Source organism: Bos javanicus, chromosome X (assembly GCF_032452875.1).
Source record: "Bos javanicus breed banteng chromosome X, ARS-OSU_banteng_1.0, whole genome shotgun sequence".
NCBI lineage: Eukaryota > Metazoa > Chordata > Mammalia > Artiodactyla > Bovidae > Bos > Bos javanicus.
This window is the reverse complement of record NC_083897.1, coordinates 104,340,047-104,353,184: the sequence shown is the minus strand read 5'-3', so window position 1 is coordinate 104,353,184 and position 13,138 is coordinate 104,340,047. Positions and strand designations below refer to the sequence as shown.

The 13,138-nt window shown below is 37.2% G+C and overlaps 1 protein-coding gene across 10 annotated transcripts in view; it reads right to left on the bottom strand.

Moving 5' to 3' along the window:
- The window catches only part of CASK (calcium/calmodulin dependent serine protein kinase), a 372,618-nt gene that overhangs the window by 58,034 nt on the left and 301,446 nt on the right, over nucleotides 1-13,138 (bottom strand). For 8 of the 10 annotated variants that reach the window (XM_061410389.1, XM_061410391.1, XM_061410392.1 and 5 more), the window contains exons 12-13: nucleotides 7,864-7,941; nucleotides 4,774-4,854 (exon numbers count right to left, since the gene is read on the bottom strand). In XM_061410389.1, coding sequence (XP_061266373.1) covers nucleotides 4,774-4,854; nucleotides 7,864-7,941 — 159 coding nt within the window. Of the gene's footprint in view, nucleotides 1-4,773; nucleotides 4,855-7,863; nucleotides 7,942-8,564; nucleotides 8,668-13,138 lie in introns of those variants that run through there. The other 2 variants (XM_061410397.1, XM_061410398.1) reach the window with 2 other exon arrangements.

Sequence of the window (13,138 nt, the reverse complement as noted above, 5' to 3'; positions counted from 1 at the left end):
CATTTGTGCTGGGGCTTAAAATGAAAACAAATTTAAAAAGAAACAGTGCAATAATTGGTGCCTTGAGCAAATATCCTTTACCAGTGGTATTAACAATAACTGCTACATAATGCAAAGGATAATTTATAATGTATGACTTAGTGAAAGAAAAAAAACCACACACAAACATATCTGAAAAAATATAATTTCCCCAAATATCACATGATATGGAGCTCAAAATCTTAAACCTAGTTACTGTTTTTGCTCATTTCTACTTTTTGGAGCACTAAACAAAAAATCAGCTGACAGTTGTTATCATGACTTCTTTTTGCAAAGCCCATTAACAAAGAAAAAGTGATTTCTTTGTGTTGATATCTTCGTATGTCCTCGTGGTGAAACTGGGTAACAAATATCATTTTGTTTCCCTGAAAAGGCTATTCTTCCACTTACTGTACATTTCATGCCATCATAAGAAAGTTTTTAATAAGCATAAATATTTTAACATTTCTACTTCAAAGAGAATTTTACAGCTGAGATCAACATATTTGGCACTTTATATATTGTATTTTCTTGTGAGCTAACTATAAATTCAGTTCTTTTTTAATCTGTGATCTGTAGGGTAATGAAATATCTGAGATAATGAAACATAATTAAAATTGCCTTAACAGCATAACCTGTAACATCTCAAGTTATTTAATTAAAAGATTTACCAAAGTCATGACTCGGCTATTTTCACTTTTCAGTTATATATACGAGGCAAAAATAAGGTAACAATGTGGTAAAATCATAAAGATTATGGCATTGATTAGTCATCAGTAGAGCATATGCTCTGTTCAATACCCATCTGAATTTATAATAGAAATGGCAGATATTTGCAAGATCTCAGAGGGCTGGTATAGGCACTGAGGGGCAGTAAGTAGCATAGCTTGAAAGCCAGCCTCCACAATGGCCCTGGGGACCTGGGCTTCCCGACCTGTGTCCTGGCTACACCCAACATGAGTACCCCTGGCCAAAGTGGTGGTGCCTGTGCTATGTGGGGAAATCCTTCTTTGGCTGGTTTAATCATAGCCTCTTTAGAGACTAAGATTTAAGGCAGAAAGCAAAAATTAATTATAGGTGAACTGAAAAACTTCGTCTGTTAAAATTAGGTTCATTGTATTAATTATGGGGCTTCCCAGGTGGCGCTTGTGGTAAAGAACCCGCCTGCCAATGTAAGAGACATAAGAGATGTGGGTTCTATCCCTGGGTTGGGAAGATCCCCTGGAGGAGGGAATGGCTACCCACTCCAGTATTCTTGCTTGGAGAATTCCATGAACAGAGGAGTATGGCGGGCTACAGTCCATAGAGTTGCAAAGAGTTGGATACGACTGAAGCAACTTAGGACGCATGCATTAATTATAGATGTGTTTTCTATAAACAGTGAATTTTTAAAAATATGCTTTGTATGACTGGAGGATATATGCCTAGGTAAACAGAGAACCAAGTTTCATTAGGAAAATGTCAATTGGTTGGAGAAAGTGTTTATACTGTTTTTTGCAAACGGTTTCTATCCATCCTTTTAAATTATATAAGCAAACACTTGTATTAATGTTTTATTTATAAGGAAGGATAAGCCCACAATCACAAAAATACCAAAACTGAACCATAAGAGAAAAATCCTTAAATTATATCACCAAATGAGGTCATACTTGATACTAACTTCTATTTGCTACTATAAAAGACTGCTACCACAAAATGAAACTTTTATCCAACACATACACAAACAAAAATAAGGGGCCACTTACAGATTGTTAAAAAAGTCATTAAAAGAGTATGCCAAATAAAAAATAGAGAAATTAGAGTTTGAATATTTTTTTTCAAGTATGTTATGTGGTGATTCAGCAATTGTTACTAAGCTGAAATAGCTATTATATTTAATTACATAAGAAGAATCATGAAAAAGGAAAAAAACAATTTTTTGTTTTGTATGTAAAAGGGACATGGACAAGACAACTAAGAACTTCAGACTACAGTGGGAAAAATTCATTTAAAATTTATAGGAAAAAAAGAAATTTTAGGTTTGAAAGTAGTTCTTCAGGCTTCTTAATTACAAATCATAAAATTTATCACTTAATAATGAAACTTTCAAGTCAACCTAAGGTGATTATAACCACCTTGTTTTTATTGAGAAAGTAAGATACCAATTTCAAAAAATAGGATTTAGGACAGAAAATTTTAAAGGAAAAAAATCAAAGCATAGACATTCAATTCTGTTTATTGTCTTTATCCTTAATGTTTTATATTTTACAAATGCAATAAGCAAAGGATCTGTTCTCTTAAAAAAAAAGTCTTTAAAATGGAATAACTGAAAAAGGATAGTGTGCTAATATTTTTTATCATGACCTCTAGAGTACAGAGTTTAAAAAATCATTTAAACCTATACTCTCTTCTTTTAATTACTGTAAAAAATTTAAGTATCTGTATTTTTAAATGTAAGGTAACCCAACATTAAATCCTCATGTTTTAATGATCAGAAAGCAAAGAAAAAGTCAAATAATTGAAGAAATAAGTACAAAATTATATGCTAAGAACAACTCCCAAACTTTGGTATAATAAAAATTATAAATTAAAATTTTTCCTTTATTAATATTTCTTTAACAATACCAAAAATTTGAAATCATGATCTTAAAATGCTTTTAAAATAGAAAGCTATAGCATTTAAAAGTTTAACATAGTATATACAGCTCAGAATTATACCTCCCACACAGGACATTATCCAAACATATGCTTATTTGGGAATGCCCACTGAGTTCAAATTAAGTTTATAGGAAAGTCAATCCTTGTTACAAGTCATTTAAGAGCACAGCCTTTGGAGCCAGAAAGATCTGGGTTTTGAACCTCCATAAGGCCACTTACTAGGTAGGTGACCTAAAGCAAGCCTCTTAGCCTTTCTAGGATACAGTTTCCTCTCTGAACTTAAAATGGAGTTAATTACATTACCTCACATCTCAGCCATCAGCAAGTCCGTGTTCAACCACCTCTAAAGCAGAATCCCAATCTGCTCATTTTCCATCAGCCCCATCCTTCTCCAAGCCTCTACCACCTCACAGAAGCCTCCTAATTGGTCTCCCTCTCTTAAGTCTTATCCTCACCACAGTCCATTCTCTACACAAGAGCTCCAGCAATCTCTAAAAAAGTACAGGTCTAACAATATTTTCTTGCTTGCAGTCACTGTCACCTGTGCAATCAGGAGAAAATCCAGATTCCTTTCCATGGCCCCAAAGGCCCTTTGTGGTCTGGCCTCTGCCACCCTTGCCAGGTCTTCTTGTTTGCCAGCTCAACTCTCCCCTTTGTTTACTATATCCCAGCCACAATGGCCTTTCTTCTGTACTCTGACTCTACGAAGCTCTTTCTTGCTTCTGGGCCTTTGCATTTGCTCGTCTCCATGGTTGAACATTCAGAAAGCTGATTCTTTCATAAAACAAGTCTCAGCCCACATGTTAACTCCTCAGAGGGCCTTTCTCCTGACCCTCTGAAATAGCTTCTCCTTTACTATCATCTCTGCCCCATTGTCCTGTCTTTTTTTCATAGTTATTATCACGATACGAACTTGTCTTGCTTGTTTACTGGCTCACTGTCTGTCTCTAGTTCACCTATCCACGCCTCACCTAGAATGGAACTTCATTGATCCTACTCACCACTACCCTTAGTGCCCAGCATGGTGTCTGGTATACAGTAGGCATTTACATATTTGATGAGTAAATGAAAATGTCTTTTAAGCACCTAGCTGGGTGTTCAGAAATCACAAGTGAAAGTGAAAGTCGCTCAGTTGTGTCCAACTCTTTGTGACCCCATGGACTATATAGTCCATGGAATTCTCCAAGTCAGAATACTGGAGTAGGTAGCCTTTCCCTTCTCCAGGGAATCTTCCCAACCCAGGGATAGAACCCAGGTCTCCCACATTGCAGACAGATTCTTTACCAGCTGAGCCACCAGGGAAGTCCAAGAATACTGGAGTGGGTAGCTTATCCCTTCTCCAGCAGATCTTTCTGAGCCAGGAAATTACAAGAACTATTTATTATTTCTGAAAATGCTTACTAATAGCAATGCACATATTAATTTCTCTCTGATGTCAGAAAAGCAAAATAAACCAAGGCTTCGAAGTTAGGTAAGTTGTGAGAGATGGGGCTGTCTTAGCTTTAATGGTTTTGAAAAACAAACAAACAAACAAACAAACAAACCTTAACCTTAAAAAAATGATTTTATTTGGGTATATATTATTTTCTTTATTTAGCTTACTTCGAATCTGAAAGATCTACTGATCTCAATGGTCCTACATCATTCTCGGAATTGAGCTGAGGGTTACTTATCAATTAATAGATAGACCCATCTGTCCAGAATGTACAGGCTTCTATCTGCGGAAAACACACTGCACAGAACAGTCAGCTGACTAACTTATCTCCAAATGGGCAAGTTGCTAATCTATTCAGTGTTTTACTGAGTACTGTGCCCTAGACATGATAGATACTATGGAGTAACTAATAATATTCATTAGCTAACAAGTATTAGGCATTAAGGATATATCAGACACTGTGCAAAGCACAGTAGATGTATCATCTACTTAATTCTTATTCCAACTCCATGAGGTTGGCAAATAGCATCTTTATAATTTGATATTATCTGGTATTATAATCTTAACACTCTGACATATAGCTGAAAGCACATTTGATGAAGATGGCTGTATTTCATAAGAATTAGTAAAACCCTCTTTTGAAAGTGAGGTTTTATTTCTACAGAAGTTTAACTGTTACTCACCATGAAATGAGGTTGTGTTAAAATACGCTTTAATTCCTTTGCATCGTTATTCTCAGGGTAACATGAAATTTCTTCCAATACCTAAAAAAACAAGCAAGATATAAAATAGTATGAAAATATAAAATTCTTTTTAAATGAAAAAGTATGAATGGATTTTTATGGCAGACAAAATAATTATTCTGGAAAAAAATTCATCATTTTATTCAAAGGTATTAATACAAAGGAACTACATTGGTGGTAATAAAAAATAAAAAAAAATTGCTGTAATAGTCTCTGCCTTCATTACCCAACTATAACTCGAAAGATTATTGAAAAATACAAAACAAAATGACAACTCTGTAATACATATTTATTACAGGCCTAGGTAACTTAATTAAACTTAATGGGAAAATGTCTCCGCAAATCTTTTTCCAAACTTACCATCAAGATGAATCTGTAGTACAAGTTGATAACAGATTTCTTTTATAATTAACAAAACTGTCCATTCCTTTCAGAAAGATTAAAATTGCAAAGGCTCAAACAAAAATAAAGAAGAGAAACACAAATATTTTCCCTCGTAGCCTGACAGAATCAATGTTATTCTCCACACTCATCTCCTCACATAGATAAAACCACGTCTTGGCAATGGTTCCCAGAATTAATTGCCAGGGCATGAAAGGGTTCCCAGTGGGCTCAGTGTTAAAGAATCAACCTGTCAATGCAGGAGACCCAGGTTTGATCCCTGGGTTGAAAAGGTCCCCTGGAGAAGGGAACAGCTACCCACTCCAGTATTCTTGCCTGGGAAATCCTATGGACAGAGAACCCTGGCGGGCTACAGTCTGTAGCGTAGCAGATTTGGATCTGACTGAACAACTAAACCACCACCACTAGTTGAAAAACAAAAGAAACAATCAAAAACTTTCCTCTTTTCACTCACATTTTCTTCACTAATTAGTTGCTAACATTTTCTCTGTACAGGTTTAAATGGTTGTTTTCAAATGAAATTGTTCTTCAAAAGTTATCCCTTACCACTAGAATGGAGTTTGTGACACGAGCCCCAGGGAAGTCCTCTGTTGCTTTTCAGAGTAAACCTATTACTGCAGTTCTAACTGTAGATAGTTGGATTCAGAGTGGTTATACACAGTGTACTCAATTCTAAAAGTCAAGCTGATCAAGGATTGCTTGAGCAGTATTGGCTGTCAGGGGCATGCAAGTCATGTACCCACCAGGAGTCTCTTGACTTGCCTTTGAGAATCCTACAAGTGGAGCAGGAAGGGATGTTTTGACGTCACTTAGCCTAAAGATTGGAGAAGGCAATGGCACCCCACTCCAGTACTCTTGCCTGGAAAATCCCATGGATGGAGGAGCCTGGTAGGCTGCAGTCCATGGGGTCGCTAAGAGTCGGACACGACTGAGCGACTTCACTTTCACTTTTCACTTTCATGCATTGGAGGAGGAAATGGCAACCCACTCCAGTGTTCTTGCCTGGAGAATCCCAGGGACGGCGGGGCCTGGTGGGCTGCCGTCTATGGGGTCGCACAGAGTCGGACACGACTGAAGCGACTTAGCAGTAGCAGTAGCAGCCTAAAGATTAGATGTTAGCTAGTACTACTCAATCACCTTCTTAGGTAAGAAAAAACCAACGAAAACTATGAGATTCCTTTCTTATGGAAATGTACTCTTAACTCATGCTGATTAGGCTATTAATTCATATTGTTTAATGATAATAAGCCGATTCTCCTTTGGTGTATTTTATGCTTTGCGTTTTTTACCATTGAAACAAAAGAAGAAACAATATACTCTCTCTGGTTCTCTGTTACTCTCACAGCCTATGATTTTAAGCACTGCAGTGTGGTCTCCTAATTTAGAGAGAGTCTCTTCTGACTGTTGCCACCTCTACTTCCTTGGTCTTGTTTCTCAGTGAATATATATTTTCCAGTACAGGTTTTGTGTTTAAAATCTGATTGGGAAGGAATTAGGTCTTCATATTCTTTCACATAGTAATTTCATTTTATAATAAAAGTAATTTTTTTCAAAGGAAAATATTTCTTTGGATGAAGACTTTTATGACATCAAAAAGTGAAAAGAAATCACTAGGTGTCTAACAATGGAGGCATTATTATAATTTAGTAATAGCAAAGAAAAAACTATGCCAATATTAGAACTTATTTACAAAGACCAAGTAGAAGCATGGAAAAATGCTTATTATATTATATTAGGTTAAAAGAAAGATTGGGGCTTCCCTGGTGGGTCAGATGGTAAAGAATCTGCTTGCAATGCAGGACACTAGGGTTTGATCCCTGGGTTGGGAAGATCCCCTGGAGAAGGGAATGACTACCCTCTCCAGTATTCTTGCCTGGGAAATCCCATGGACAGAGGAGCCTGGTGGTCTACAGCCCATGGGGTCACAAAGAGTCGGACACGACTGAGTGACTAACACTTTCACTTTTCAACAGAAAGATAAATTTTGATTGTAACTACAAAAAATTTATATGCAAATGATAGTGAATGGAAAAAGGGAAGTGAAAGTGAAAATTACTGTAAGGAGATGGGATTATAGATGAATTTCTACTTTCCAAACTTTCTGCAATATTTTTCTAATGTTGAAAACATGTTAACATGTTTTCTAATGTTTCTAATGTTTTCTAATGTTTCTATAATAAAAAGTTAAAAGTTTGTGAAAGATGTACATTAACTGGCAATTTATAAAAATGACTTCTCTCTGAAGTTAGCTGCTGTAAATATTTAATTAACTTTCGAATATTACCACCTTAAAAAAAGCAACCCAAATTTTCAGAGCACATCTATTTCCACCAAGTGTGGTAAAATAACTTTTTCCTTCTTTTTACAAAGAGAAGTAAAATCAATATGCTAACCTGTTCAAGTTTACATAGCAGAACCAGAACTAGAAATCTAGGCAACGTTGCTGCTAAGATTTCTTTTTTCTTTTCTGTATGTAAATGCTCAGTGATAAACTTAGAAATACTAAATCTGAGTATAATAGTCTACTGTGACTTCAAGGCAACTGCCTCTTACTGTGTGGCAGAAACATTTTCATTAAAGGTAGCACATATGAAACCCAAATACATTTACAAAATACTTATCACTTACCTCTTTGGCTCTCTGTACTGCATCACTCGGAGGATTCCTGATTTGCGGTGAAGACTTTGTGTTAATTTTGTCATACAGCTAAAAGCAAAGGAGAATATCCAATCAACATTCATAATTCCTGGCTAAAATTCAAAGCTTCATATTTATTATCTCACGAAACAATATTTTCCCCTTAAAAAGGCATGCTGATGACTGCAGTGGGATGTTCTTCTTAAATCTCTTATTCATTCAAATGAGACTTGTCAGGATGAGTGCTACGTCCATCTTTTAAAAAATCATCAATATTTCAGTAATCACAGCATTTTTTCCCTCTGATAGAAGCGACATTTAATAAGATGAATAGAGAGTAGAAAGAAAGAATGCTTTCTGGCCAAGAAATATCTGAAGGAATTTTCACAGAAATCTAAATCTTGGGAAAGGGCAAACCCAACTCCTTCTAGGAAGGAATGTTCTCATGAAAGGTTTATACTTATTTTACTAGGGCTGTTCATTAACAGTATCAGTGCTGGCATCCTTCAGCAAGAAATTAAGAATACAAACCTTTTTCTGTTTTAACCTGTAAATTCATAGATTACAAGAAGACATTAAAAGAATCGATAATTTAAAAACTCCACAAATCTAAATGATCCAAAATTTAACTTTCTGAAGAAATTTTTTAAGAGAAAAATGTCTATAGTGTAGAAATGCAATTAAAATATTACTTTCTGCCTCGGATGAAACATCTCATTCAACAGTCTGCTCTGAAAAGTGAAAAGCTGAAACTGATCTTGGTTAGTCTGCCACTTCTATTTCCTAACTTCTCTAAAATAGGTGGGGGGTTTTGAAGGATTGGTTTTGTTTTTTTTTTCCTCTCCTACGTGCACCAGTGCCAGTGCAGAGGTCAAATACTGTAAACATTCTCCAGATTACAGTTAGACTTGTTTATACTGATGCAAGATAAAACTTAATGACTTGTAAATATTTGAGCCATACCATACATAAAAATTCCTAATGATTGACAGGCAGATAGATAGGACAAATAAATAAAGCCTAATGATAGCACTGAAAAAGTCAGCATTAAGAAAGTACTACTAAATTATAGCTTAAATAAATAATGTAAGAAGGCTAGTAAAATATTGGTCTATTTAAAGTATTATATTAACATTTAGAGAACTAGCAATATGTGGCTTATTTATAAAAGTTTGCTCAAATCCCTGTAGCATACATAAGCACAGTCTCTGTCCTCTGAATGACTTCCATCTCTAAAGATTGTGAATTCTGAAATTTGGAACCAGTGAATATTATTTTTCAGTAGAAATAATATTATATACTGTGTCGGTTCCCAGACTAGTCTATAGAGACAAATTAAATACTGTACATCTGCAATAAAAAGTAGGAGGGGAAAAGAACCCAACCCTCCAAAAGTAAGGAATTGTAAGTTAAAAATAAAAAACCACATTTAAAATAGCCAACACTTAAAACTATCACCTGACATGTCATCATATTAATAAGCAAACAAAATGAAAAAATATACATGAATAATGAAAAGATCTTTAAAACTCTTGAATGCTGTTTAAAAACAGACCAAATTTAATTTGAAGCTTTATAAGTTGTCGGCACTGTCATTTATAATTACAATGTCTTTATAATGCCTAATTTTACCACAAAGAGTTTTGCCATTTTCTTGACCAACTGAAAGTCGCTCAGTCGTGTCCAACTCTTTGTGACCCCATGGACTATACAGTCCATGGAATTCTCCAGGCCAGAATACTGGAGTGGGTAGCCTTTCCCTTCTCCAGGGGATCTATCGAACCCAGGTCTCCAGCATTGCGGGCGGATTCTTTACCAGCTGAGCCAGAAGGGAAGCCCAAGAATACTAGAGTGGGTAGCCTATCCCTTCTCCAGTGGATCTTCCCGACCCAGGAATCAAACTGGGGTCTCCTGCACTGCAGGCAAATTCTTTACCAACTGAGCTATCAGGGAAGCCCTGCTTGACCAAGGACTATTGCTAATGTTACTTTCAAAATTTTCAACCATGATTAATTTCTATTTACACATTTAATAAATGCACATTAGTTTTTAACTTACAAAGCAACAAAAACTCCAAGCTCCCAGAATCACTCTATTACTGGAGGCTTTTTATTTTTGGCTTGGTCTTACAATGTGGTTCCTTAGGTGAGTGAATCTTGAGAACAAAGGTGGGCTCTCTTTGTTTATCACCCACCCTTTGTCGCCTGCCCCCATCTATCAATATACAAAGTATACTTAGAAAGATGGGGTTTGGGGACTTGGCCTGCTGTCTTAGACCTTCAGCTAAAGCCCAGAGCTAAGGCCAGTAGGAAGTAAGTGGTCTGTTAGTAAGCTGCCAGGCCATCCCTCTAGGGCTTGCTGAAATGTAGATAAATTGGTCCTTCCATACTCATCCCAGCACTGTATTTTGCCTGACATGTGGTGTTTGGGGTCCCAAGTGGAAAGAGCCTCTTTCCTGGTTGGAGGCTGCCTGGGACAGTCCTTGATGGCAGGGTGAGGTCAATAGCAGGGCAGCCTGAACTTGGAATGTATGTTGTGGCAAGAATGTGTTTCCCGTGAGTCTGGGAGCTGCCTCAGAATGTAATCTGGCTGGAGCCATCTTGGTGGAAACTCTGACCAAGAGGACCCAGAAGTGCCTGTGGGGTCATGGCTGAAGGCAGGAGCTGAGAGGGTGCTGCTGGGGCCAGCTGCAGAGTACGCCGATGACGCAGAGGCAACCTGGGACTGAGACAAGATCTGGATGCCTGCCATACCCTGGGCGCTAACAGCCAAGAGAGCACTGGCTGCCTGAGGGACATGACTACAGGACCTGCTGTTTAAGTATTTTTTCTCTTTTCTATGATCAGACTCTTGAGTCCTTTGACATTCAGTAACAGCACCTACTCTGAGACTGTGTACATAATAGATGTTTAATAAATGTTTCTTAAACAAAAAAGGGAGTATTTAACTGGTGTATAGGAACTGTAAATGGATATTTAAAAAAAAGAAACAGAGCAGGAATACTTATTTTAACTGCTTTCTTTAGGAACCAGATATCATGGATCATCTTTCTGACTACACAGTTAAAAGCCTTCCCTCAAAATTAAGAAATAAATTTTGACCACATTTAATTCTTTTAATTTTTTTGCTATGTTTCAGGCCTGACTTCAAAAATTTTTCAAGGTAAAAGAGATCTTAGACATTGACATGATTCAACTCCTCCATTTTAAAAAAGAGAGAGCTGACATCCAGTAACATAAAGTGAACACACAGCATCTGGGAGCCAGAGTAGCAGGGAAGAGACCGGCCTCCTGATGTGTGCTGTTCTTTCTCTCATACTACAGTACCGTGGCTTGTATTAGAATTCAGTAACACAGTCTCATGCCAGGGAGACACCTTCAGCAAATATTTGGGGAAAGAACTGTAGAAAATGCCATTTATAGGCTGTAGGGAAAAAAAGTAACTAAATATGATTTGTGGAGAAGGCAATGGCACCCCACTCCAGTACTCTTGCCTGGAAAATCCCATGGACGGAGGAGCCTGGTAGGCTGCAGTCCATGGGGTCGCTAAGAGTCAGACACGACTGAGCGACTTCACTTTCACTCATTGGAGAAGGAAATGGCAACCCACTCCAGTGTTCTTGCCTGGAGAATTCCAGGGATGGGGGAGCCTGGTGGGCTTCCGTCTATGGGGTCCCACAGAGTTGGACACAACTGAAGTGACTTAGCAAATATGATTTGAAAGATATTAAGCAATCAACTGCAAGTCTTGCCCTATTAAAGAATGTTTAGAATCCTCACCCTTGCCCGGCCAAACGATGAACATTTCAGTTTTGTGGGCCATATGGACTCTGTCACAACCCTCAACCCTGCTGTGTGTGTGAAGGCAGCCATTAATAGTCCATAAATGAATGGGCATGGCTGGGTTCTCATAAAACTTTATTTACAAAAACAGGTGGCTGGCTGGATTTGGCCTGACAGCTGTAGTTGCCAACACGTGCTCTAGAAGCTCAAATTGAAGGTGAATTGAAATGACAAAATATATTTCTGTTGGTTGTTTGCTTCCCTGCCATCTGAAGACTTCAAGTGTGTTTATAAAGCTGAGGTGTAGAGGGTGAGGCAGAGGGAGGGAAGAATGTTTAATAAACTATTCCTAGACAGAAAACAAGAATGAATGTCTTAGGGTTTTTCTCTTTCTAATGCAATTACAGTTACGCAAGTTCAGCACTTTTTATTAAAATGCACACACGCACACACACAGCCCAAGGCAAAACGAGGAAATGTGAACAGCTGCAAGGGGAACAGACTGTTTCACACTGTGTCACTCCCAGACAGGCCTGCTCACTGCCAGTGTCTGGCACTGGGTCATACACGACCCCACATGGCTGCAAGGACACGCTTCATCTGTCTGTCTTAAGGAGTATAAAAGCACAGTTCCGTTAAGAGGCCACATTCTATATTTGAGATGGGTTGTTTTTGTATAAAAGCAGAATAAAGCTGGTGGTCATACTAAATTGAATTCTGCTGAGATTGTACTTTCAAACATAATGATGGTGAAATAAGTTAATGTCATTTTTTTAATTTACATGCAAAACACTAAATCAAGTTTCTTTTTTGTTTTTTTAACCCTACTCCATGGCACCTCACTGTCTTCTGATTTCTTTCATCAAATAGAAGCTTCTGTTTTGTTCATAGTTTGTACACAGCACTTAGCAGTATCAACATTTAAAATGGAATGGTTAGTGGAGAACCTATAAAATTACTATCACCAGGTTAGATGTCCCACTAACTTACTAGCAGAGAGAAAACCAAACCTTAAGGACCAGAATATACTTTAGATGAGAAAGATTATGACTTTTGCAACTAGGCTATAGATGTGAGCCAAATAATGAATGGGTTTGTAGAGTTGATGGAACACAAAAGTTCATTAAGCTACCACCATCTTACCACCTAAATCAAAGATATCAAAGAGAGTCCCCGCTGGAAAAGAATTAAAGTTTTCAAGAGTCAAATATTTAGCTGCAAAGTATGCAAAGAAATGTGTCTGTAATGCTAGTAAAAAGATAATAACAGTGTTCACAAGTTTATACTGCACAATGATAATGGGAATTTAAATGACTTGCTCTGGAAACAGACTATCATATTAAGAATTTCTTTACAGTTGCTGTGAAGAAGCTAGGTGATTAGGAACAAAGTTCCAATGTCGCATCCTTTCAAGGAACCCAGCAGATCAGCCATTGATATCCAACAGTATTTTAAAAAATACATTTGAGAACTGGAAAAATGTT